This window comes from Eurosta solidaginis, chromosome 4 (genome assembly GCF_040869045.1).
Source record: "Eurosta solidaginis isolate ZX-2024a chromosome 4, ASM4086904v1, whole genome shotgun sequence".
Lineage (NCBI taxonomy): Eukaryota > Metazoa > Arthropoda > Insecta > Diptera > Tephritidae > Eurosta > Eurosta solidaginis.
This window is the reverse complement of record NC_090322.1, coordinates 272,385,540-272,412,996: the sequence shown is the minus strand read 5'-3', so window position 1 is coordinate 272,412,996 and position 27,457 is coordinate 272,385,540. Positions and strand designations below refer to the sequence as shown.

The 27,457-nt window shown below is 37.4% G+C and overlaps 2 protein-coding genes across 7 annotated transcripts; one reads left to right on the top strand and one right to left on the bottom strand.

Moving 5' to 3' along the window:
• The first annotated feature begins 10,996 nt into the window (after positions 1 to 10,996).
• On the top strand, positions 10,997 to 14,125 carry comr (cookie monster). Of its 5 annotated transcripts, none has more exons than XM_067786159.1 (3): positions 10,997 to 11,156; positions 12,057 to 12,777; positions 12,837 to 14,125. In XM_067786159.1, exons 1-3 carry the CDS (start codon positions 11,132 to 11,134, stop codon positions 13,285 to 13,287), a joined length of 1,197 nt encoding a protein of 398 aa, XP_067642260.1. In that variant the 5' UTR covers positions 10,997 to 11,131; the 3' UTR covers positions 13,288 to 14,125. The 5 variants fall into 5 exon arrangements, with proteins under 5 accessions (XP_067642260.1, XP_067642258.1, XP_067642261.1 ...); XM_067786157.1 differs by having other exon boundaries at positions 11,037 to 11,156; positions 11,861 to 12,777; XM_067786160.1 differs by having other exon boundaries at positions 11,061 to 11,180; positions 12,151 to 12,777.
• Positions 13,381 to 26,897, bottom strand: ND-75 (NADH dehydrogenase (ubiquinone) 75 kDa subunit). 2 transcript variants are annotated; one of them, XM_067786155.1, is made up of 9 exons: positions 26,767 to 26,897; positions 26,357 to 26,548; positions 25,961 to 26,292; positions 25,657 to 25,893; positions 25,132 to 25,595; positions 24,737 to 25,068; positions 13,977 to 14,343; positions 13,795 to 13,922; positions 13,381 to 13,739 (listed from the first exon to the last, which is right to left on the bottom strand). In XM_067786155.1, exons 2-9 carry the CDS (start codon positions 26,540 to 26,542, stop codon positions 13,575 to 13,577), a joined length of 2,211 nt encoding a protein of 736 aa, XP_067642256.1. In that variant the 5' UTR covers positions 26,543 to 26,548; positions 26,767 to 26,897; the 3' UTR covers positions 13,381 to 13,574. The 2 variants fall into 2 exon arrangements, with proteins under 2 accessions (XP_067642256.1, XP_067642254.1); XM_067786153.1 differs by having other exon boundaries at positions 26,357 to 26,571; positions 26,767 to 26,867.
• Positions 26,898 to 27,457: the final 560 nt, after the last annotated feature.

Sequence of the window (27,457 nt, the reverse complement as noted above, 5' to 3'; positions counted from 1 at the left end):
AAAACGTAGTATTAGTTAAGCAAACACATAACATTAATACAAGGAATAAACACAATTACAAAATTCCAATCCAAGTCGAAATGCAGAATAAGGCTGATTAATAATCCGAAGGCGGAAAATAAAAAATTCAACTCGTTCAAAAGTTATTCACCCCTCTTCTGCATTTCGATTACGTTCCCGTTCTACGCTCCGCTTTAATCGCAGTTTGGTATTCTGCATTACGACAGAACCGTAAAGAGAAAAAAAAAGCACTGAAAAACGTTTATATTTTATTATCCACGCCATTTTGTACAAAAAAAGCAATAGAATATATTGCCGCAGTGTTATATTTTTTTGAGTGAAGTGCTTTCATAATTGTAAGTGTGTTTTTGTCGTTCTTTTGGCCAATTCCCTGCCGTGGCCACCAAGTTTTGGTAAAACGGATTCCTGCACGAATATAGTTGACATTTTCTGAATTTTAAGGATGCTAATTTCATTGCACTGGCCTAATTGGAAATTTTCACGATTTTTAGGTTAAGGCACCATTAATCGATCACATTTAGATGGTTATGGATATGGGTATGGTTACGACTATGACGTTAGGGTTAAAGCCGGAGTCATTGGTGCCGTATGTCGTATCGCTGTATCCGTATCCCTAACGTAAGCAGCTGTTTATCGTTACGACGGTAAACCAAGCCCCAATTGGTTGGCTACGATACGGTTACGACCTTAGCGGCACCAATAATCGATTGCATTGATTCTCATAAGGTTGGTCGAATCAGCTGTTAAAAGGTTACCGATACGGTTACTGATAAAGCACCAATGTCTCCAGCTTAAGGAAGTTTAATTTGGCTTTTAACCCTAACGTCATAGGCGTAACCATACCCATATCCATAACCATCTCAATGTGATCGATTAATGGTGCCTTAACCTAAAAATCGTGAAAATTTCATAAAAATGACGAAAACGCAAAAAATTACAAACATATTCCACAAAAAAATAAGTATCTTAGTCATAACGTATCCAAAACAATGAAGAAAATCTAAAAAAAGTTATTAAATTCACCAACTCAAATATTTTTAGGTTATGGATATGGCGAGAAACCAAAAACCAATTGATTGGCTATGGCGTTAGCGTTATGGTATGGCACCATTAATCGATTACATTCCTTTCCATAAGCCATAAGGTAGGTTCGATCAGCTGATTTATCTGGTTATGGCTTTATGGTTATAAGTCACCATTAATCCGCCCTTTAAGGGGCCCTGATCTATATGTACCAGTTACAAATCAAGGTTTTTTGGTTTGCACTCGAAAACCCATAAACTTCAACTTAATGTCTGAAAACTAGTTATTAAGGCCATAAAATAAAAACATTACATTAATTTGATAGAAAAACTATAACTTTTTGATATGAAAAATACAAGAAAAGTTTCTGTCCGGTTTCTGTCCCCTCATTGGACCCAGAGCCAAGATATCAACGCCTCTGGGAGCACACCTGAGCATTTTTCAAGCGGAAGTATTCGCTATAAGCCAGTGTGCTGACCTGAACCTTCACCGCGAATACTCCAATGAAACAATTGCCATACTCAGTGACAGTCAAGCCGCCCTCAAGGCGATCTCGGCGTCTGAAATAAAATCAGCACTAGTCCTTGAGTGCGTTGGAAAGCTAAATCACCTAGGAGCACACAACAAACTGTTGTTGGCCTGGCTTCCTGGCCACAGGGGAGTGGAGGGCAATGAACAAGCGGACAGCCTGGCAAGAGAGGCAGCAACGACATGACCTATTGGTCCTGAGCCGTTCCTGCCAGTAGGCCCGCAGGAAATCAGAGGGCATCTACTAGTAGAAGAAAGGGGAAAGAGGGAAGAACACTGGCGCAATATGCCAGGCCGAAGGCAATCTAAGTTACTGCTAGGGGGCTACAACACAACTCGATATAGGGCATTAATGGGCCTGTCGAAAGATCACCTGAGGATCCTAACAGCTATTCTTACAGGACATTGCAGACTGAACAGCCACATGCAGAAGCTGGGCATACTATCGAACAACACATGTCGATTTTGTGATCGATCAGCGGAGACGGCGGAACATGTACTCCTGGAATGTGACGAAATCTCAAGACGTAGGGCTAAGTTTTTGGGCTCACCATTGCCAGAGCATTCTCACATCAAATCCCTCAAGCTAGTTGAACTGCTAGGGTTCATCAGAGAAGTCGGCTTGGATGAGGTGCTGTGAAGCAGTTGAGGGCACAATAGACCAATATTCGCAGTGCGATCCTCAATTAATTATCTATCTATCTTCTGTCCGGAGAAACTTGCAGTTGACGTTGGCGATTTTCACGTGGTTGTTGTAACGTTTTTGTGCACTGAATACATTTTTTTTACAAATTAATTTTGATCCCACCCCGTTCGTACACCGGCCAGGGTAATTTTTTATAAGCGCGGCCGAAGGTCACCAATGCAGAAAGGTGTTCTGCGCAAAAATATTATGGATCCCATTCCGGTTTCGGAGGGACCCGCGGGTCATTTTTCGGTTTTTCGTTTATCAGCCCTATTCTGCATTTCGACTTGGATTGGAATTTTTTCGATTTGGCAATTTTGGTATTCTGTGTTCCAATCTCTTTCGATCCAACTTTGAATCGTTCGATTTTGTGTAGTTCCGTTTTTCTAAGTTGGAAATTTGTTGGCGGAAAAATATTTTATGTGTCGATGTCGAAGTCCTTGGACGTATTTGCCCCGCAAAAGTATCTAACACATACTTGAAAGCATCCTTGTTAAGTCGAAAGTTTTTTTGAACCAAAATAAGAAAATAAGTTATTAAACTTTACCACTTTTAAGTTCAATTTCTTACAATTCGTCACTCATCTCAAATGAATTACACACATCTCGCAATATTTGCCTTTCCATTCTCGCCTGGCAATTTTCGTATGCGTTGCTTTCCAACTCCATAAATAATGCCGCGCTATTGATTCCATTATAATAGCTATAATTTGTGTCTGTTCGTTGGGTCCAATTATATGCCAAAGCAAGCTGCCGGCGTAGAGGAAGGTGAAGCGAAAACGTAAACAATCCTTGCGGAAAGAATAAATAAAACTTTATAAAGTATTTTAGGCCAGTGCAATAAAATTAGCATCCTTAAAATTCAGAAAATGTTAACTATATTCGTGCAGGAATCCGTTTTACCAAAACTTGGTGGCCACGGCAGGGAATTGGCCAAAAGAACGACAAAATCACACTTACAATTTTGGAAAGCACTTTACTGAAAAAAATATAACACTGCGGCAATATATTCTATTGCTTTTTTTGTACAAAATGGCGTGGATAATAAAATATAAACGTTTTTCAGTGTTTTTTTTTTACAAATTTTCTTTAATTTATTTTGTTCCAATGTTCACACATTCCGTACCAACAGCTGATTTCGAAAAATCATTTGCTCTTCCTCTTCTCTTTATGATTCTGTCGTAATGCAGAATACCAAACTGCGATTAAAGCGGAGCGTAGAACGGGAACGTAATCGAAATGCAGAATAGGAGTGAATAATTTTTGAACGAGTTGAATTTTTTATTTTCCGCCTTCGGATTATTAATCTGCCCTATTCTGCATTTCGACTTGGATTGGAATTTTTTCGATTTGGCAATTTTGCACCCCTATTCTGCATTTTGATTACGTTCCCGTTCTACGCTCCGCTTCAATTGAAGTTAGGTATTCTGCTTTACGACGGAATTGTAACGAGAAGAGGAAGAGCAAATGATTTTCCGAAATCAGCTGTTTGTACGGAATGTGTGAACATTGGAACAAAATAAATTAAAGAAAATTTGTAAAAAACACTGAAAAAAGTTTATATTTTATTATCCACGCCATTTTGTACAAAAAAAAAGCAATAGAATATATTGCCGCAGTGTTAGTGCTTATGAAGTGCTTTCATAATTGTAAGTGTGCTTTTGTCGTTCTTTTGGCCAATTTCCTGCCGTGGCCACCAAGTTTTGTTAAAACGGATTCTTGCAGGAATATAGTTGACATTTTCTGAATTTTATGGATGCTAATTTCATTGTACTGGTGTAAAATATTTTATAAAGATTTATTTATTCTTTCCGCAAAGATTGTTTACGTTTTCGCTTCAACTTCCTATACTCCGGCAGCTTACTTTGGCATATAACTGGACCCAATGAACAGACACAAAATGTAGATGTCTATTATAATGGAATCAATAGCCGTGGCATTATTTATGGAGTTGGAAAGCAACGCATATGAGTATGGCCAGGCGAGAAAAGAAAGGCAAATATTGCGAGATTTGTGTAATCCATTTGAGATGAGTGACGAATTGTAAGAAATTGAACTTAAAAGTGGTAAAGTTTAATGACTTATTTTCTTATTTTGGTTCAAAAAAAAAACCTTTCGACTTAATAAGGATGCTTTCAAGTATGTGTCAAATACTTTTGCGGGGCAAATTCGTCCAAGGACTTCGGCATCGACATCTGTCCTTAATATTGTAGTAGCTGCTTTGAGATTTTTTGCAGAAGGCAGTTACCAGCATGTTATAGGGGCGGATTATAATGTAGGAATGGGATAGTCAACAGTGTCAAAGTCACTGTCTACGTTTCTGGATGTAATGCAACCAAATGTATGCCCCCGGTGGATAACATTTGAACAAAGTGAAGAGGAGAAAATACAAGCGAAGCAAACATTTTGTGCGAAGGCTGGCTTCCCAGGAGTCATCATATCCCGCTTTGTTGCCATTAAATTAGCCAACGTCTCATACTGCACTTGTGTTGGAAATATAAAACACAATCACCATCAAGCCTTTTACGTTTCTCAACAAGTTTTACTTACTTTTTTGTTAAAATTCTGTTATAAATTAATAAAAAAATAAAAAGAAAATATTTTTCTGCCAACAAATTTGCAACTTAGAAAAACGGAACTACGATCGAAATGCAGAATACACAAAATCGAACGATTTGAATTTGGATCGAAAGGGATTGGAACACAGAATAAAAGTTGCCAAATCGAAAAAATTCCAATCCAAGTCGAAATGCAGAATAGGGGTGTTGGTATTCTGAGTTCCAATATCTTTGGATCCAACTTCGAATCGTTCGATTTTGTGTATTCTGCATTTCGATCGTAGTTCCGTTTTTCTAAGTTGCAAATTAGTTGGCGGAAAAATATTTTCTTTTTATTTTTTTATTAATTTATAACAGAATTTTAACAAAAATGTAAGAAAAACTTGTTAAGAAACGTAAAAGGCTTGATGATGATTGTTATACTCAGTTGAGCAGAGCTCATAGAGTATATTAACTTTGATTGCATAGCGGTTGGTTGTACAGGTATAAAGGAATCGAGATAGATATAGACTTCCATATATCAAAATCATCAGTATCGAAAAAAAATTCGATTGAGCCATGTCCGTCCGTCCGTCCGTCCGTCTGTCCGTTAACACGATAACTTGAGTAAATTTTGAGGTATCTTGATGAAATTTGGTATGTTGGTTCCTGGGAACTCATCTCAGATCGCTATTTAAAATGAACGATATCGGACAATAACCACGCCCACTTTTTCGATATCGAAAATTTCGAAAAATCGAAAAAGTGCGATAATTCATTACCAAATACGCATTAAGCGATGAAACTTGGTAGGTGAGTTGAGCTTATGACGCAGAATAGAAAACTAGTAAAATTTTGGACAATGGGCTTGGCACCGCCCACTTTTAAATGAAGGTAATTTAGAAGTTTTGCAATCTGTAATTCGACAGTCGTTGAAGATATCATGATGAAATTTGGCAGGAACGTTACTCTTATTACTTTATGTCTGCTTAATAAAAATTAGCAAAATCGAAGAACGACCACGCCCACTTTTTAAAAAAAATTTTTTTTAAATTCAAATTTTAAAAGAAAAGTTAATATCTTTACAGCATATAAGTAAATTATGCCAACATTCAACTCCAGTAATGATATGGTGCAACCAAATACAAAAATAAAAGAAAATTTCAAAATGGGCGTAGCTCCGCCCTTTTTCATTTAATTTGTCTAGGATACTTTTAATGCCATAAGTCGAACAAAAATTGACCAAACCTTGTGAAATTTGGTAGAGGCTTAGCTCCGAGGACGATAACTGTTTTCTGTGAAAAAGGGCGAAATCGGTTGAAGCCACGCCCATTTTTTATACACAGTCGATCTTCCGTTCCGCTCGGCCGTTAAAACGATAACTTGAGCAAAAATCGATATATCTTTACTAAACTCAGTTCACGTACTTATCTGAACTTACTTTGTATTGGTGTAAAAAATGGCCGAAATCCGACTATGACCACGCCCACTTTTTCGATATCGAAAATTACGAAAAATGAAAAAAATGCCATAATTACATACCAAATACAAAAAAAGGAATGAAACATGGTAATTTTATTGGTCTATTGACGCAAAATATAACTTTAGAAAAGAACTTGGTAAAATGGGTGTGGCACCTACCATATTAACTAGAAAAAAATGAAAAAGTTTTGCAGGGCGAAATCAAAAGCCCTTGGAATCTTGGAAGGAATACTGTACGTGGTATTACATATATAAGTAAATTAGCGGTACCCGACAGATGATGTTCTGGATCACCCTGGTCCACATTTTGGTAGATATCTCGAAAACGCCTTCACACATACAACTAAGGGCCACTCCCTTTTAAAACCCTCATTAATACCTTTAATTTGATACCCATATCGTACAAACACATTCTAGAGTCACCCCTGGTCCACGATTATGGCGATATCTCGAAAAGGCATCCACATATAGAACTAAGGCCCACTCCTTTTTAAAATACTCATTAACACTTTCCTTTGATACACATATCGTACAAACAAATTCTAGAGTCACCCCTGGTCCACCTTCATGTCGATATCTCGAAAAGGCGTCCACCTATAGAACTAAGGCCCACGCCTTTTTAAAATACTCATTAACACCTTTCATTTGATACCCATATCGTACAAAAACATTCTAGAGTCACCCCTGGCCCACCTTTATGGCGATATCTCGAAAAGGCATCCACCTATAAAACTAAGGCCCACTCCCTTTTAAAATACTCATTAACACCTTTCATTTGATACCCATATCGTATAAACAAATTCTAGAGTCACCCCTGGTCCACCTTTATGTCGATATCTCGAAAAGGCGTCCACCTATAGAACTAAGGCCCACGCCCTTTTAAAATACTCATTAACACCTTTCATTTGCTACCATATCGTACAAACAAATTCTAGAGTCACCCCTGGTCAACCTTTATGGCGATATCCCGAAAAGGCGTCCACCTATAGAACTAAGGCCCACACCCTTTTAAAATACTCATTAACACCTTTCATTTGATACCCATATCGTACACAAAAATTCTAGAGTCACCCCTGGCCCACCTTTATGGCGATATCTCGAAAGGGCATCCACCTATAGATCTAAGGCCCACTCCCTTTTAAAATACTCATTAACACATTTCATTTGATACCCATATCGTACAAACAAATTCTAAAGTCACCCTGGTCTACCTTTATGGAGATATCTCGAAAAGGCGTCCACCTATAGAACTAAGACCCACGCCCTTTTAAACTACTCATTAACACCTTTCATTTGCTACCCATATCGTACAAACAAATTCTAGAGTAACCCCTGGTCCACCTTTATGGCGATATCTCGAAAAGGCGTCAACCTATAGAACTAAGGCCCACACCCTTTTAAAATACTCATTAGCACCTCTCATTGGATACCCATATTGTACAAACGCATTCTAGAGTCACCCCTGGTCCACGTTTATGGCGATATCCAGAAAAGGCGTCCACCCATAGAACAAAGGCCCACTCCCTTTTAAAACACTTATTATATTACACTTTTCGTTTGACACCCATATTGTACAAACGCATTCTAGAGTCAACCCAGGTCCACTTTTATAACGATATTCCGAAATGCGTCCACCTATAGAACTTAGGCCCACTCCCTTTTAAAATACTCATTAACACCCATGATTGATACCCATATAGTACAAACAAATTCTATAGTCACCCCTGGTCCACATTTATGGCGATATCTCTAAAAGGCGTCCACATATAGAACTAAGGCCCACGCCCTCTTAAAATACTTATTAACACCTTTCATTTGATACTCATATCGTACAAACAAATTCTAGAGTCACCCCTGGTCCATCTTTATGGCGATATCTCGAAAAGGCGTACATCTATAGAACTTAGGCCCACGCTCTTTTAAAATACTCATTATTACCCTTTATTTGATACCCATATCGTACAAAATAAATTCTAGAGTCACCCCTGGTCCACCTTTATGGCGATATTTCGAAAAGACGTTCACCTATAGAACTTAGGCCCACTCCCTTTTAAAATTATCATTAACACATTTCATTTGATACCCATATCGTACAAACAAATTCTCGAGTCAGGCCTGGTCCACCTTTATAGCGATATCCCTAAATGGCGTCCATCTATAGATATATGGCCCACTTCCTCTTAAAATACTCTTTAATACCTTCCATTTGATACACATGTCATACAAACACATTCCAGGGTTACCCTAGGTTCCTTTTACAACATGGTGATTTCCCTTACTTTGTCTCCACAGCTCTCAACTGAGTATGTAATGTTCGGTTACACCCGAACTTAGCCTTCCTTACTTGTTTTTTATATGTTTCCAGGTAAAAATCAACATGCCGATGTCGAAGTCCTTGGACGTATTTGCCCCGCAAAAGTATCTAACACATACTTGAAAGCATCCTTATTAAGTCGAAAGTTTTTTTGAACCCAAATAAGAAAATAAGTCATTAAACTGTACCACTTTTAAGTTCAATTTCTTACAATAGGTAACTCAGCTCAAATGGATTACACAAATCTCGCAATATTTGCCTTTCCATTCTCGCATGGCCATTTTCGTATGCGTTGCGTTCCAACTCCACAAATAATGCCGCGGCTATTGATTCCATTATAATAGACAGCTATAATTTGTGTCTGTTCGTTGGGTCCAGTTATATGCCAAATCAAGCTGCCGGAGTAGAGGAAGGTGAAGCGAAAACGTAAACAATCCTTGCGGAAAGAATAAATAAATCTTTATAAAGTATTTTAGGCCAGTGCAATGCAATTAGCATACATAAAATTCAGAAAATGTCAACTATATTAGTGCAGGAATCCGTTTTAACAAAACTTGGTGACCACGGCAGGGAATTGGCCAAAAGAACGACAAAAACACACTTACAATGATGAAAGCACTTCACTAAAAAAAATATAACACTGCGGAAATATATTCTATTGCTTTTTTTTACAAATAGCGTTTTTCAGTGTTTTTTACAAATTTTCTTTAATATATTTTGTTCCAATGTTCACACATTCCGTACAAACAGCTGATTACGAAAAATCATTTGCTCTTCCTCTTCTCGTTACGATTCCGTCGTAATGAAGAATACCCAACTTCGATTAAAGCGGAGCATAGAACGGGAACGTAATCGAAATGCAGAATAAGGGTGAATATAATTATAATAGCAGTCGACCCCAGTTCTAGACTATTACCAAAAATTATCTTGGGTAGGTCCAACACCGCTTTGGGGATCAAAATTACATTCACAAAAAACGCTTTTCTGCATAAGTGTATGTGTGTATAACAAAATCATCAAAATTACAACCACAAGAAAACTTTCAACTTTTTCTGCAAATATCTTTTGCAAAGACACAAAATCCGTCCTTCCCGCCTTTGGAGCATTGTTACCGAGGTTAACACATATCTTTTGACACCTCCCCCGACATTTTGGACATGTATAAATAACGTTGTTGCATTAAGGATAGAGACACTCCCAGAAGCATTTGGGGATTGTTATCGATGTTGATGGTCCTTTGCCGGGTATAGATCCGGTGCGTTCCGATAAAAAAAAAACACCATTAAAGTATTAGCCCACCCCACCCCTAGTTCTATGAAGAACTTGGGGCCGCCAGATCCTCGCCTGCTAAATAGCTGTATGATACATTCAATTTTGTAACAGGACTCCCCTCGCGTAGGTGAGGTTGACAATTGGGTAGCGGAAGCCTTGAAGCTATAAAGCTTTGTATTGCGCTATCAACCCCTTAAATCACCCATAAATTACGTGACCAGCACAAGCAACCCCTTTTTTTAATTTATTAAAAATGAAATAAATATAAGTCACGATATTCCTCCGAGAAGATTAAGACCGTGTTTCTCTTCCGATTTGCGTTTTGTTTGTTTTTATTTTTACCTACAAATTAGTGGGTTGGGACCTATATATGTTTTATGCCGATGTTGATTTTTCCTGACCTTGAGCCCAGAACCTTCGGTGTGGTTCCCGAACACGCTACCTCCATACGGTCGTTATTTCTAAGACCACGTTTATCGTTTATGCGTTACTCTACAATAAATCGCCAAAAGATAATCTACGTGTTTACATTTGTTCCATCCCTGCGAACTAGATTATATTCTGTAAAATTTTCACGTTCTTTTTGATTTTGTGCGTTAAATTAGAGATTGCACCATTGTGGATAAAACAAGTGTGATATCTTATCCGTCAAATGCCTAACAGGATGTTCAATATGGCTGCTTTTAAGCGTTTTGACAGGGTGTTCAATATGGCGGCGCATAGGGCCGGCTATCTTCAGCGGGTGATAGAAAGAGATACAGAATGGGACAGCGATAGTCAAAAAAAATCAGGTGATCCATTCTATATGTAATTTTGACGTTTATGCAGGTGTTATCACACTTGTCTTATCCACAATGTATCAAGCCACCTAATATAAACGCACGCAAGTCATTTTCTGGCAAAAATGTCTCATGCACATACAAATTGTATGAGAGCAACTCAAATTGAATTTGCTGCGTGAATGCGTGAAACGATTTCCAATTTTTGTTCTGCGTGACATTTAGATTTGACGGTTGCACACATGCTTTACATTGTCGCAACGCATGCTTATTTGGGTTAAGGCAAAAAACGCCGGTTGTTTGCGTGCGCTAAAAAACCGCAGTGCGGTTTTATTAGGTTGGCTTGTATTGCACTCTAGAAATTGTGGCCAAATTATTGGAAAAAAAAAATTCCCACCTCTAAATCTTTTTAGATTATTACCGGTTATCGAAGAAAAAATTTATATGGCAAATTTAGTTTTATAATTAACGATTTGGAATTAAGTACGAATATGAAGATAAATAATTTCGTTATATGTACGCCATGTCTTATATAAAAAGGTAATAGTCTAGTTGAGTGGTCGACTGCTAATACGCGTCAAAAAATATCGAGAGAGCTGTCAAAAGACGCGTATTAATCTCGAAAACAATAATCCGAAGGCGGAAAAGAAAAATTTTATCTCTGTCCGGAGATATTTGCAGTTGGAGTTGGCGATTTTCATGTGGTTGTTGTTGTGTCGTTCACCCAAAACAAATTGTGCATCACCGTGTCGGTAGCCACGGTTATACCACACACCCGGACTTGGCAAGGCGTAGCCCAGGGTTATTTTTTATAAGCGCGGCCGAAGGCCGCCAACGCAGAAAGGTGTTCTGCGCAAAAATACTATGGATTCCACCCCCGCTTTCGGAGGTATCCGCGGGTCTTTTTTCGGGTTTTCGTTAATATCTTTTTAACGGGTTAAAATTTTTTTTCCGCCTTCGGATTATTGTTCTCGAGATTAATACGCGTCTTTTGACACCTCTCTCGATATTTTTTGACGCGTATTAGCAGTCGACCCCTCAACTAGACTATTACCTATAAAAATATTAGGCAAAAATTCAAGAAAAAAGATGTATGAAATGGGCAGCAGAAAGTTATGTCGCGAATTGCAACTCTGCTTTACAACAAATTTCCTTTTCCGTTTTCCTTTCTGTCACCGAAATCGGTTAAAACATTTCAAACAATAAATAAATTTAAATAGATTTAAAATATGCAAAACCACTTTTTGCCACTTTTATCTACAATGGATAGCTCCACTGAAGCAAACACTTATGTTACTAGACAAGACATTTTGAACTTTCCATTTCCATACAAATTGTGGCTAGTTGTCCACATGGATTTTTGCGATTTTCTACGTTGGAATCGTGATGGCACTGTTATTCTTCTTGATTTAATAGCGCTAGAGGACTACTTAAATACAACGCGTTCTATATTTAAAATAAAAAATCGCTCAGTATTTCTCGATCATCTTGAACAATTTAAATTTGATAGATTGAACTCGATGCCGGAAGCGGAAGAGGATTTACTGTTGCAATATAAAAATGAAAATTTTCAGCGACACCGCCTGGACCTTTTAGCAAAAATTCGTCGACATACTTATCAGCTGTTAGGTGAAATTGAAGATGAGAACACGAATGCTGCGGAAGGTACCGCACAGATGCAGCGGTTGGCGGAGGAACTTAAATATCGTCACGTAGCCGATCGAATGTTGGGAGATTTGTGCTTTATGTCTCATGGTGGTCTATCAAACATCCAAAAGAGCCGCCTGCGATTTCAAACAATTTTAAGCTTTCAAAATGAAACACGAATTTTAGAAGAAAAATTGCAAGCGTCTGATGACTATGCAGCTGTACAAGCTCAACAACGACGCCTTAAGTCTGATGTTTCGGGACGCGCAGCTATGGCGGTTGCGGAGGAAGAGCAAGTTATAGAACTACCCGTAGATTTATTTGAGAATCCGCATGACTCAATTTTACACTTGGGAGATGATTTTCGACCAGAATATGCAGGTTACTATGGAAACTGTTGTAAAGAACAGGTATTGCATTTCTTTGGCGACTACTTGCCAATGTATGAAGATGGTTCAATGGAGGTAAAAAAAATTGTTGCAGAAATGTGGTAAGATTATGAACTATTTTTCACATTTAATAGAATTGAACAAATTTATATTTGCTTAGTAATACTCACAATCAACTCACTTCATCATCAGTTGAGGATCAATTATGTGGCCAAACTGAAATGAATGAACGTAATTTCAATTTGGGCTCATCAGAACCATTACAACAAGTACTGCCATCATTAAATTTATCTTCAACATTGGAACCTATTTTCAAGAATGATGATGAAGATAATGATAATCAAATTGAAAGCCACGATGCAAAAAATATTTATTACGGAATTAATGATTCCGAAGCAGACATTTCAATGGACGAATTTATCAAATTCAAAGCTAACGATAAGGAAGATGCAAAAAAAATTAACGTCGATACCGGAAAAGACTTTCCGCAAATGCCAGCTGCAGTTAAATTGGAAATAACTGATGAATCAGATTCGGAAAATGAAGCGAATTTCCGCAATTTCTTTAGTCAATATCGGGCATCCTTGAACTTATTATATGAACGCCATTGATAACAGATTCAGTGGTAAAGCCCAATGACTAGCATCAAAACATCAGATTGTTTAATTACCGTATTTTAATAATATTCAAACTTTTATGAATCCTTAAATTTTCTAATATACTTGGAACTTGGTTTATTAAATATATCCGATTTTCTGGTTGCCTATACTTTGGACACATCCCAAATATGTCTCTTCTAATTTATACATACAGAAACACTATATACAACGCAGATTTTTTTAATATTGATTTAAAATATTTTATAGTTATTATAGTTTTGCTATGTATAGATGAATATTTAACAAGCCGCTTGCCTCTGGTGTTCCTCCTTGGATTCTTCTTCGGTTACTTCGCGTATGCATCTAGCCATTGTTGGTGAAGCACGTGAAATAGGATCAGTCATGAAGTAATCACGTAATTTCTTTTGCTTGACATCTATTTTGGTGTTTTCAATTGCTTTCGACTAAAAAAAAAACTATATCAGAGTTTGGAACTAAAAACAAAACTATGATACTTACGGTGGCCACTTGTTCACTTAGACTGCCGAATGTAGAATTTTCCAATTTGCCAAAACGTACTAAATGCGGAGCAATGTCTTCAATGCGATTTCTCAGTTGGTCCAAATTATCATAGGGCAAAGGTGTCCCTAAGGGAACAATTGTTTAAACGCGCAAATAGCAATTGTGTAAGTCCTACATACCTAGAATTTCTGAAAGGGCTCTCAAAATCTTCCATTCCTCACGCGCCATACCAGGTGGCGAGACAGCTGCTAAAGTTTGCTGCGCACGACCTTCTGTGTTAACATAAATTGCCTGCTTTTCAGTATAAGCGGACCCAGGAAGAACAGCATCTGCTACTGAAGCACCATTGTCGCCGTGATGTCCAATATAAATAACATAGCAATCTTTAGGCAACTTATCTCGCGTTACTTTGCCAGAATCAGCACCAAGCAGTATTACGACTTTCGGTTGTGATTGAAGGGCCGCTTGTATACCGGGCTGATAGCCAACGTCAAGAGCACCAGTTTGCCCCGCATTATTTTGTAAAACATTGAATGAGTTCCAATCCTGAAATTATATGGATGGTACATAATATAACAAACTGCACAATGGTGCGAGGAAATCAGTACAAATACTATAAAATCTCGGAAAGTGGAAGTAAAATTTCGAGATATTGAGGGAAAATGCAGGTGTTTATAGGGCCTTTGACATCAAGGCGTACGGAAGTAAGTGGGGCTTAAAATATTTCCTCCGTATGTCATTATTATTATTTATTTATTATTACAGCGTTTTAAGCCTAAAGCTTAGATTATTATAAAGGTAGCGACAAAGCCATGCAGCCCACAAAGATCTCATGTGAAGAGGATCTGGAGCAGTTTTGCTAGCCTTATATATTTGTTTGTTTTTTTGTATTCTATTTATTTTTATTTTTGTTATGTGAAGATGGCGCAAATTTTCTGTTCGTATTTGTTTTTACGGTATTTGTGTTTTCAATCATTTAAAGTTGCTTTAGCCTCCACTTCCTCTCTTTTTAGTGATTGGAAACAATAGATATTCGAATAGCATTGAAGACAATAGCCTTGCTATGCTAACATATTATGCAAACGCCAAAAAGGGTTTAATGTTGTTCATTTCAATGCGCGTAGCCTGAACATCGAAAAAATGGATATTATTAGAGCTGTGTTCGAACCGTCGTGTGTTGACGTTATTTGCGTATCCGAAACCTGGTTTAGATCTGTCAAGGACGCCCATTTTGACATAAAGGACTACGTACTGTATAGGATGGATAGGAAGGATAAAAAGGGTGGTGGTGTAGCTATATATTGTAGAAAGTATCTTAGGAGTCGGTTAATATCAGGTATATCTGATAGCGGTACTGAGCAGTTGTTAGTTGAAGTGTCTAGTCCAAAGTTCTTTTATCGTGTGTTTATAATCCTCATAAATATTGTAGTGTTAAGGAATACTTTACAATGTTGTCCTCAGTCGCTGTTGATTTTACTGATATTATTATATGTGGAGATTTTAATGTAAACCTTTTATGTAGTGACGTATATAGCAGCCGCCTGTTAGACGATGTTTCCGGTGTTGGTCTTGGTGTAGTTAACATGTCTGTTCCCACAAGGTTCGGACAAAATTGCTGTCCTAGTCTTCTCGATTATTTCATTGTGTCTGATGTGTCAATTGTTCTAAAGTTTGATCAAATGTCGTTTGTCTCGGACCATGACCTAATTTTCTGTTCGTTTGACATTCAGTTTAATGACAATGATATAGCTTCTAGTCCGCCCCTTTTCCCAGATTACCGAATGCTGAACGTAAACAATCTATTAAATGACATTGCTCACATTAACTGGTCGGTTTGTTGAAGTCTAAGCTCGGTACATGAAAAATTAAGATTTTTGAATGGTATCCTGGGAAATCTCTATACGGCTCATGTTCCGGTACGTGCCTATCTGGGTAAACCATCTTGCCCTTGGTTCAACAGATCAGTTCGAACAATGATCATCAAGCGTAATAAAAGATACTCCGTTTGGAAAAGGAACCGCAATGAAACCAATTGGCGCGCATACAAGCTTGTCCGGAACGAGACCACTGCTATTATAAAGCGAGAGAAGTGTAAATATTTTAGTAAGATGTTGGACACATCATTGCCGAATCATGTTTTGTGGCGTAATTTAAAACATCATCGTGTACATGTAAGTGACAGTTCTGATTGTTCCCTCTGTCCCGACCTCCTAAATAATGCATTTGTTAGTACTAGTACCCCCTCTTATGCTTCCTCTGACATGCCTGTGTGTCGAATCTTTGAGTTTAAAACTGTGTCGGAATATGATGTGGCTAGATGCATTTACAATATAAAATCGAATGCAATTGGTGAGGACAACATACCAATTAAGTTCGTGAAATTGATTGCACCTTACATTTTGCCAACCCTCACCCATATCCTGAATCACAGTATCACAACTTCATGCTTCCCTGATGGGTGGAAAGTTGCCACGGTTCGACCCATCGCCAAAACTAGGTCTGCATGTTGTCCCAGTGATTTTCGGCCAATAAGCATCTTGCCTGCTCTCTGAAAGGTCTTCGAGATATTGCTGTTCGAACAAATACTTGACCATATTAAAAAGTTTGCCCTCTTGTCCCCATATCAGTCAGGCTTCAGAGCTAGCCACAGTTGTTCCACGGCTATACTAAAAATTTTAGATGACATTAGGGGATCCTTCGACAAAAATCAACTGACTTTACTATGTTTACTTGACTTTTCAAAAGCGTTTGACTCGGTGAATTATGACTTGCTTTGTATGAAGCTAAACAACTACTTTGGTTTTAAGGATTCCGCAACGCGTCTCATGCGGAGCTATCTGACGGGTAGATCCCAGCGTGTCAAAATGGGCTCCGAAGCGTCTAGTCTAAAACCGTTACTCACTGGGGTACCGCAAGGATTTGTTGTTAGTAAGGTGTATTATGTTCTGAGGAACCTGAGAATGTCTGCAACCTTTACCCCCGCTAACATTAGGAGAAAGCTTGCCATACAATTAATTATGGCGATAATTTGCTACTCTGAGCTAGTGTACAGCAAGTTAAGTTCCCAGTCTGCACACAAAATTGATGTAGATTAAGTAAGTTTGACCAAATATCTGGTTGGAGATCGCGTTTGTTGGGCTGTGAAATTTCTAATTACCTGAAAGCCAGAAACTGTATTTTTCTCTATCGACTTATTAATTGTAAAGAGCCAAGCTACTTATATGATAAGTTAGTTTTCCCCAGATCTGCCCGAATCAACGATTTAATAGTGCCAACTTATAACTATTTAACTTCGGCCCGGCTATTCTTTGTCAATGCTATTCGTACATGGAACCTATTCCAACACCTATTCGAAGTAGTCTTAATAAAAGCAACTTTATAAATATTATTTATACTTATTTCAGTTAACGTAAATATGTATATCTGAGTTTTCGCTATCTACAATTACTAGTCAATGTGAATGAGCTTTCCCACTATGTTATTCTCAAAGTGTAATAATTAATTTATTTATTTATATATTAACTATAGATGCTAGTTTTAAATACAATTTTCCTATTAAATTTTTTATTTATAAATTTGAGTTTGTTATTAAGTTTGACATAGTTCGACTTATTTTATTATTTTTATTATTATAAGAGTTATTCATCTTGGTTGTACTATAAAAGATCCTAGATCTTATTGTACTAATATCTTGTCAATGAATACATACATACATACATACATACATAAATACATTTTAATAATAATAGGATTTCTAGAATTTGGGGTGTCGGAACGCATGAGATTCCGATCAGCACGGGAACTGGTGGTCCCAACGGGCGAGTCTTGGAGTAATTTCATTGGCAGGTTGGAATAACGTGTTCTCAATCCTGCCCTACTCCAAGACGTATGATTACACAGTTTTATTATTTATGCTGTCGGAATGCATTTGATTCGTCAACCCAAAAGCTAACAGCTCAGCAGAATGAGCCACTGTTGTTGTTGTTGTTATAGCGATAAGGTTACTCCCGGAAGGCTTTGGGGAGCGTTATCGGATACAGATCCGGTACGCTCCGGAAACACAGCACCATTAAGGTGTTAGCCCGACCATCTCGGGAACGATTTATGTGGCCACATGAAACCTTCAGGCCATTCCTCCCTTCCCACCCCCAAGTTCCATGAGGAACTCTTTCTCAATTTGATTGCGAGCGATATATGTATTTGACCTGATGCATAAAGTTCCTGTGTCTATTTGGATTGCCATGTAAACTTTTTTTGAAGGTGTTTAAGTTTTCACAATTTTTAGCATGATTAGGTAGTTCATTAAAACATTTCAGGCCCTTGTAAAATATATTTTGCTTGTCCATTTGTTTTGAAAAGAGGTAATCTAAAATTATTATTTTCCCTGATTATGTACGAGTGGGTTTCATTCACATAAACAAGTTTTTCACTTCTGGTAACGTTCAGAATAAGACCGTACGTGAGTAAAAAGCAGCTTAATGTTGCTTATTAAAACAATGCCAAATTTTAATATGGGCCTAGTAATTCAATCACGTTTCCTATCACGCTGAAAAGTTGTTATACATTTCCTACTATAACCTTTAAAAGGTTAGAACATTTATTACCTTCTATAAAATAATATACACATAAGAATCTTATTAGCTACTTCATTGCGTTAATTTCTTCATTTAGCAAGGCCAATGCCTCTTGAAACTCCCTTCCGACTAGAATAATCCTAATAAGTAATGCTCTGTATTTGAACAAGAGTTAAATTAGTTTTAAAAGATAATTTAAATGTACCTGTTATACATACATATATTAACAAAACAAAAAATTGGCAGTACTTCAGTTTAAAACTAACAACTTTTAAAGGATAGCTGAAGTGGCGATAACTTTATTTAACTGATACACAGTTCCGTTTATACCTTATGTACTTTGATTCCTTCTTATCCTGCCTCCCAATCGCCAATCACCTATTTATTCCATGGATTAAATGTATCACTTCAGGCTTGGCTGATACATTTGTTTTGGTGCAAATGAAATACTTCAATTCACCACTCTGCCCAACGTTTCGCTGACCAATTCCAGCATCTGCAGGGCCGACTCTGTTTATTTTTAAAAGCAAAAGACACAAGTGAATTATACATGAGTACAAACAACATAAACAGAATAAATATACGCACTTATGTTGTTTGTACTCATGTATAATTCATTTGTCTTTTGTTTTTAAAAATAAACAGTTTCGCCCCTGATGATGATGGAATTTGTCAGCGAAACGTTGGGCAGAATGGTGAATTGAAGTTTTTCATTTGCACCAAAATAAATGGATCAGCCAAGCCTGAAATAATTCATCGAAATCTAATTTTAAATGTTCGAAAAAATTGCAACAATATGTATTATTTTATATAAGGCAAATAGGGAAAACATTTCTCTTAGGGAACAGTACTTTAATAATGTGCGGCAGTTTAATGTTCTCGACAAATTTCTTTATAATCGCTACATGCGTAGGCTCGAAGATGAGCTTAAAGAAAATCCAATAGCCTTTTGGAACTTTATCCGCTCCAAACGTGGTTCAACGAATATTCAGATCTGTATGACCTTTAATGGGGTAAGCTCCCAGTCGGTAACTGAAACAGTTGAGCTTTTTGCGGAATTCTTTAAATTTCACTTTGATGATGCCAATGTACGTTTGGCTGGCTCTCATACGCGCTCGGGACTTTGTGATCAGATAGATTTTGGCTCCCTCATTATCTCCGAGGATGATGTTCGCAATGCTATGCCTTCCCTTAAACCCTCGCTAAGTTGTGACACTGATGGCCTTTGCGCCTTTGTACTGAAGCACTGTAGTTTAACTCTCTGCGCCCCATTTGCCATATCTTCAATATATCTCTGTCCTCTGGATCTCTTATCGATAGATGAAAAAAGGAGCTCAATTTGTCCTATTTTTAAATCATCTCTAACTATAGGCCTATTGCCAAACTCACAGCATTTTTATTTTATTTTTATTTATTTATTTATCCGTCTAGAATTTAAACAATTATACAGACCAAATATACCGACACTTAATTCTCAGATGTAATACACGATATAAACAACATAAGCAGTCATCAATTTTAAAGTAATATTTAAACAGTATTGAATTAAACGCTTGACAATTTCAACTAAAAACTTAGAAGTAAGCAAATGTTAAAATGTTGTAAATGTGTTAAAATGTACTCATGAAGGAGCTAGTAAATAATAATTTATGAAATTGACAATAAAGCAAATTAATAGTAGATAAAATATATACAGAATAGAATTTATACAGAGTAAATTTGATTGCATACATATAAAAAAAATGATGACAACGCAATTTTGCAAACAAGTTTCAAGTAACTGGTACTTCAAATTTGAAACAGAGGGTTGAACAGTATATCACGGCTTAGCGTTCTTTGCTTCATTTCGAATTACAAATTTAATGCAGTTAAAAGGTATTTTTTAATGCCAAGAAACGAGTCGCAGACGTCTAAATTTTTAGTGTTTATTAAAATCACGACATAAACAGTGAAGTGGTTCGTGCATTTCATAATTCGACCTGCATGTAGCTACAAAAATTGATTGAAAATGTCTAGATGGCCTAATAGGAACGTTAAACTTAATTTCACCAAGCAAAAATGGATTATTTATTGACCCTCTTATTAATTTAACAATAAATAAGACACCAAGCATCTCTCTGCGGCTCTGCAATGTGGAGAGCTGTATTAGTTTTAACCGGCTGCAATAGGGGGGGGGGGAAGATTTTTAGAAGGATCCCATGGTGTTTTAAAGCGAAAAGCAAAAATCGTTTCTGGCCCGATTCCAGCTTGTCAGAATGTACCTGATAACGCGGATTCCAAATTATTGAAGCATATTCCAAAGTAGGTCTGACCAATGATATAAAAAGAGTTCTTGTAACGTATGGGTCATTAAATTCTTTAGTCCAACGTTTAACGAAAGCCAAAGTACTTTAGCGTTATTCACGCAAGATTCAATATGAAGTTTAAAATCGAGTTTTGGGTCCATTGTAACGCCTTAATCAATAAAATTAGTGACTTGCTTGATTACATAGTCGCCAATAACATAATCATGGGATTGGAAGGACTTCCTTGTAAAACACATGAACTTACATTTAGGTAGGTTTAGTGGCATGGCGTTTACATTACACCAGTCACCAAGACTATACAGATCAGCCTGAAGACATGGCCTATCCACGGGTGAGCGGATAGGCATTACAAGTTTGACATCATCAGCGTACATCAACGGCTTGCAGCTCTTCAAAACACTAGGAAGGTCATTAATGAACAACAGGAACAAAACCGGACCAAGATGGCTGCCTTGAGGAACACCAGAAGTTACGTTTATGAACCGTGACCAACAATTATTAAATATAACTGTTTGTTTTCTTTCCTTCACATAAGAAGAAACCCAAGATAGAAGCAAAGGAGGAAATCCTAACCGATCAAGTTTGAATAAAAGTATAGAATGAGAAACTTTATCAAATGCCTTACTAAAATCAGTATAAATAACATCAACTTCACAATTAGTCTTAAAACTGTTGGATACAAAGGTTGTAAACTCGAGCAAGTTGGACACCGTTGATTTCCCTTGCAAAAGCCATGTTGTGAAAAGTCCATTAATGAAGATATTCTAAAAGCAATCTGTTTTGTGATAATCAATTCAAATAGCTTAGGAATAGTGTTGAGTTTGGCTATTCCTCTATAATTTATAACACACTTTCTGCTTCCATTTTTATGCAGTGGTATAATGAATGATTCTTTCAACTTCTTGGGGAATACCCCTTGCTTCAGGGACGCATTAAACAAACAGGCTAGAGGTTGATACAAGTATCGATCACAAGATTTCAGCACTACCGACGGAATTTCATCCGGGCCACTAGAGTAAGAAATTTTTAGATTTTCCAGATGAGTTAAAATATCATCAGTACATATATGTGGGACTGCATGGGAATCCAGAGGAGACAATCTGAAAGGATAATTCGATGGCGGGTAAACATAAGTGTTTGAATAATTAGATTCAAAGAAATCCGCAAACATGTTAGCAATTTTGAAGCTATCGTTGGAAATCTGATCATTTAGCTTCATTGTAGAAGGAAACCCTTTTATCTTGCTTTTTGAATTAACAAAGCTGTAAAACGACTTAGGATTGACAAAAATTTGGCTTTTTATCCTACTGATATAGTTCCTATAACAAATTCTGTTCAATGTGTTATATTTGTGACGTAAAATTGAGTAGGCGGCATAGTCAGTCATTGATCCAGAAAGTTTGTAACGTTTGAATGAACGCGTCTTCTGATTTTTCAGGCGTTTCAATTCTTTAGTGCTCCAAGCCGATGATGATATAGCAGTGGTTTCGGACGTAGGTATGCATTTTTTAAATATTCCGTATAATACATTATTAAAATGGGATATACTCTCATCAATATCCCCATCGTACTCAGGCCAATTTATTCTCGATACTTCGAGTATTACTTTAGACCAATTGGCTTTCCTAAACAGAAACCGGTGAGGGGTCTTTCGCACTACGTTGGAGGAACGCTCAGATAAATTATGAGATTCCATAAACATCGCGAGAGCAGGATGATACACATCTTCAGGCAGGGCAAGGGGATCGCATCGATTTACAAAACAATTTGAATCGTCTGAGAAAAGTAAATCCAAGCATTTACCGAATTTATTCTGAATGTTGTTAACTTGAAAAAGTCCAACATATGCAAACTCGTTTAGGAAATCATAGTGGATAGCGCGAGAAGAAGTAGGGACTAGCTTCCCGTCGATAAGACTCCATGACACACATGGCAGATTAAAATCGCCAAGTACAGTGATAGAATAACAGGCCCTGGCAGAGCTGCACACAGCTTTCACTATTGTGGAATGATTCAAATATAAGAAAATGTCAGATTGTGGGGGAATGTAATTGGCTATAAAATATTTGTAGGTTGAGGAGAGTTTTACTCTCACACAAAGAAGCTCAGCATCCTCAAAGTCAGGAAAATGTAGTTCCTCCGCGGAAAACCTAGTGTGAACAGCAATTAACACACCTACCAGCTCTGGCCAGTCGGTCTTTTCTAAACACTTGAAACGAACTAGATAAAACTTCAGCATTAAAAACTGTTGGTTTTAGCCAAGTCTCAGTAAAAACGAGTACATCATAAGAACTCTCATGACTCAGTAAAAAAATTTCCGTTAGTTTGGTATTCAACCCCCTAACGTTCTGATAAAATATACTAAGTGAGATATTATTTACGTTTGATAAGACATAATTTAAGTTTGTACCACTTCTGGAGTGTTGCCTGGCAAGTTTTTTGATGCATTTAAAGTAGCGCGGTCACGGTTCGACTTTCTAGTAAACAAATGCACCACAGAGTGTTTCGGCCAGAAAGTAGAATCGAGTACCCTATCAAAAAATTTGTCAGGAACTAAGATTCTGAATGAAGAGATCTCTCTCCCAGACTTAAAATAAAACTTATAAACATTAATATTGCTGTTGATATTGCCGTGATACAAAAATGGACCTACGGGTGGGAACAGCAGTCACCTCCCTAGGAGCACCAGGTTCTAAAGCAACCGATTCAGAAACAGGGACTGTGATTAGGGCTGCGAGTGCGGTTGTTGTTACAGTAGTCGAATCCTTACCAGAATTGGGTTGAATAGCAGGAACATTAACACACATCACATAAAATCTTACTATCTAAACTTGAGTATATTGGATTTCATTCTGTATTCTTATCTTGGTTAAAACCGTATCTGTCAAACCGGTCTCTATGTGTTGAAATCGAGGGCTGCAAGTCCCTCCTTTTTATGCAACGTCTGGAGTTCCTCAGGGTAGCATTCTCGGGCCTTTGTTGTTTGCGCTTTTTATAAATGATATTGGTTCCTGTTTTTTTTCGTCCTCTTTCCTTCTATATGCAGATGATTTAAAGTTATTTCATAGAGTTAATGGCGAGTCGGATTCCCAACTCCTACAAAATGACCTAAATAATCTTATCCAATGGTGTAATGCCAATAATCTCTTCTTCAATGTGAATAAATGTTTTCACATGTCTTTTACTAAATCATTTAACTTACATTCCACCCTCTACAAAATCGCAGGTGCTCCACTGGTTTCGGTTAATGAATTTATTGACTTAGGTGTTGTTTTTGATTCCTCTTTCTCTTTTGTCAATCATATCTCTTATGTGCTTCCCAAGGCTTACAGAAACCTTGCCTTTCTTCGTAGATATGCAAAAGACTTTAAGGATCCTTATACAAGGAAGGCTCTTTATACCTCTCTCGTTCGTTCAAAACTAGAATACGCCTCAATTGTTAGGAATCCTATCTATAGCTGCTATGCTGCCAGAATTGAAAGGGTTCAAAAAAAATGTATTCGTTTTTGTCTATTTTCACTCAACTTTGACGACCCAATTCCATCCTATCACTCGCGCTGCTTACTCATAAATCTACAACCTCCCGATTCCAGAAGGATAGAACATCTGCTAATGTTCCTCTATGATCTAATAGTTGGCTCTCTTGATTGCCCATCTCTCTTAGCGATGGTGTCATTTAATGTACCTAATCGGAGTGTTCGAACATTTTTTGACCCAATTTTTCGGGCACTAACTGAATTTAATAGACTCTCAGGGAGGTTTTTTATTGATTTTTCTTTGTTGAGAAACATCTTCAAGTCAACTCTGCAAGAGTACCTCTAATCTTAACTTGCAATATCTTTTTGTTTTTTGTTTTCGCTAGTCATGTTACTTACGTTTTTCGTTGTGGTTTTAAGTTGATAATTTGTTTTAAGTTTTTTAATTTACCTTTGTATTCTCGTCTGTAATATTATTCTAATCATAGACTGAATAAATTATACATTATACATTACATTGTACATCTGTCATTGCGTTAATGAAGTGTTACATTTCACTTCCGCTCAGTTATCTTTTACTTACCTTTTTGTTAAGTTTATTACAATACGAGGACACAGTTGCATGTATTCCAGCTGCATCAGACCGTTCCAACAACTCAGCTCCAAGTATAATTGCGGGCTTTTTGGCCTTTTCCAGCACTTTTGAAAACGGATGTGCACCACTGCAAACTTGTTTGATCAAGCTAGCATCCGCACCCAAGTATTCGTAGTTATACGATAAATCGATTTTTGGACCAATAGAAGCAATGTCCATTTCGTTATTAATATAAGATTTCCGTAAGCGGGTATTGAGTAAGGGAGCTTCATATCGTGGATTGGTACCTATGAGCAATACAGCATCAGCTTGTTCTAAATCTATAATAATGACCAATAATTTAGAAATGAGTTCTATTGTTGTAACTAATATGCGCATCATACCAGCAATTGTTGTATTGCAAACATAATTTGATCTCAAATCTGTAGATGAACCTTTAATATTTAAATTTTGCTCGGTGCAAAGAGTCTCGGCGCCACTACGATTTAACAAATCTTTTAAAGCTACCAGAGCTTCTACATCAGCTAATTGACCAGCCACAGCAGCTAGGGCACCTTTAGCATTTTTGATGACTTTGGCGATAGATATTAGTGCCCCCTCCCATTCAACAGCTTGTAATTCACCATTTGGCTTACGCACCATTGGTGCTACCAAACGTTGCCGCTTTAAACCATCGCATGCAAAGCGAGATTTATCAGCCAACCATTCTTCATTTATATCTTCGTTTTCACGCGGCACAACTCGTAACACTTCATTTGTACGTGTGCTTACAACAATGTTACTGCCAATAGCGTCCAAAACATCAATGCTGCTAACTTTGCGAATTTCCCATGGTCGAGCAACAAAGCTATTTGAAACATTCATTTGTATTATACGTATGTGCAAAAAAATTCAAAGAAAATGTATACCTATATGGTTTGCTGGTCAATGCGCCTACTGGACACAAGTCAATGACGTTCCCGGAAAGCTCCGAAAGGAACAACTTCTCAACATATGTTCCTATCTGCATATCATTACCACGTCCAGTGGAGCCAAGATCTTCAACACCAGCAACTTCACAAGCGAATCTTACACATCGCGTGCAGTGAATGCAACGTGTCATAATTCCTTTGACCAACGGACCAAAATTTTTATCTTCTACAGCTCTGTAAATTAAATTTAATCCATTGTTTGCAATTTGCATATGAGATTAAACAAAACTTTTAATTTCACCTTTTGCCTGTATGATTAATATCAGTGAAACGGGAGCGATCTGAGCCAAATGCCATTGCTTGATCTTGAAGATCACATTCCCCACCTTGATCACAAATCGGACAATCTAGTGGATGGTTCATTAACAAAAATTCCATTACACCTTCCCGTGCCTTTCTTGTCATTTCCGAATTCGTTTTGATCCGCCAACCCTTCATAACAGGCATGGCACATGCTGCAACCGGCTTGGGACTTTTTTCAACTTCTACTAAACACATACGACAGTTGCCAGCGACGGACAATCTTTCATGATAGCAAAACCGGGGTATTTCAACCCCAGCCACAGCGCATGCCTGCAAAAACAAAATAAGGCATCCAATAAGTATTGAAGTATAATGCATTATTACCGATTACAACCTGTAAAACTGTTGTTCCGGGTAAAACGTTAACAGGCACATCATCTACAAAGACTTCTATTTTTTCAGGTGCCTTAGCAGGTATTTGGCCCACAACCGCGGTGGTACGAACAGCTCTACTTGCAATCCGGTGTGTAGGAGAACCAAATGTTCCTTGTAGAACTTTTGAAAGCGGTGCACGAAACATTTTTTCCTGGAGAAATCAATAGCTTGATACTATAAACATAATTAGCAAACAAATATATAAAACTACAATATAGCTTCTGTTGCATTACATAAGCCAATGCAAAGTTAAAAAAAACGGCAAGGAAATAATAAAACAGTATTATGTATTATAATTTGGGCTATCACCACTTAATGCTAATATCTAAAAAAATTATTATCCCAAAATATTTCGATCCAAACACTCACGGGAAACTATTATTATTCGTCCAGAGCAAAACTTTGTTAGTTTTTATTTTATTTATGAGACTATTCTTTTTCATATGTTCACTGACAGTTCACTGTCAAAATATATATAAGAGGTGACGGCAGAGAGTTGCATTAATTAGGGCCAGTTTATCCGTCGTCCAGAAAATGGAGGTTGTTCAAATTTTGGCCGAACCGCAATGAAGTTTTTCATATAGATGCGTTCAACGCAATCTTATGAATTCTAGCAAAGAGGATAGATAATAGGTGGCACCTAAATATCCCTTTTGGCTTTAGGCCGCCTTTGGGGTATGCTTTTGTGCGGCAACATTGGTTTTTTATTATCTAGATAATTTGTAGATACGGCAATAGCTGGATTTTGTTTACCCAACATGGAAAAAATTCGGTAATAGTCTAGTTGAGGGGTCGACTGCTACGCTACCAGAAATATCAAGAGAGGTGTCAAACGACGCCTGTTCACATCAGTATTAATAATCCGAAGGCGGAGAATAAAAATTTTAACTCGTTCAAAAGATATTAACGAAAAACCGGAAAAGGCCCGTGGGTACCTCCGAAACAGGGGGTGGGATCCATAGTATTTTTGAGCAGAACACCTTTTTGCGTTGGCGGCCTTCGGCCGCGCTTATAAAGAATAACCCTGGGCTACGCCATGCCAAGTCCGGGTGTGTGGTAT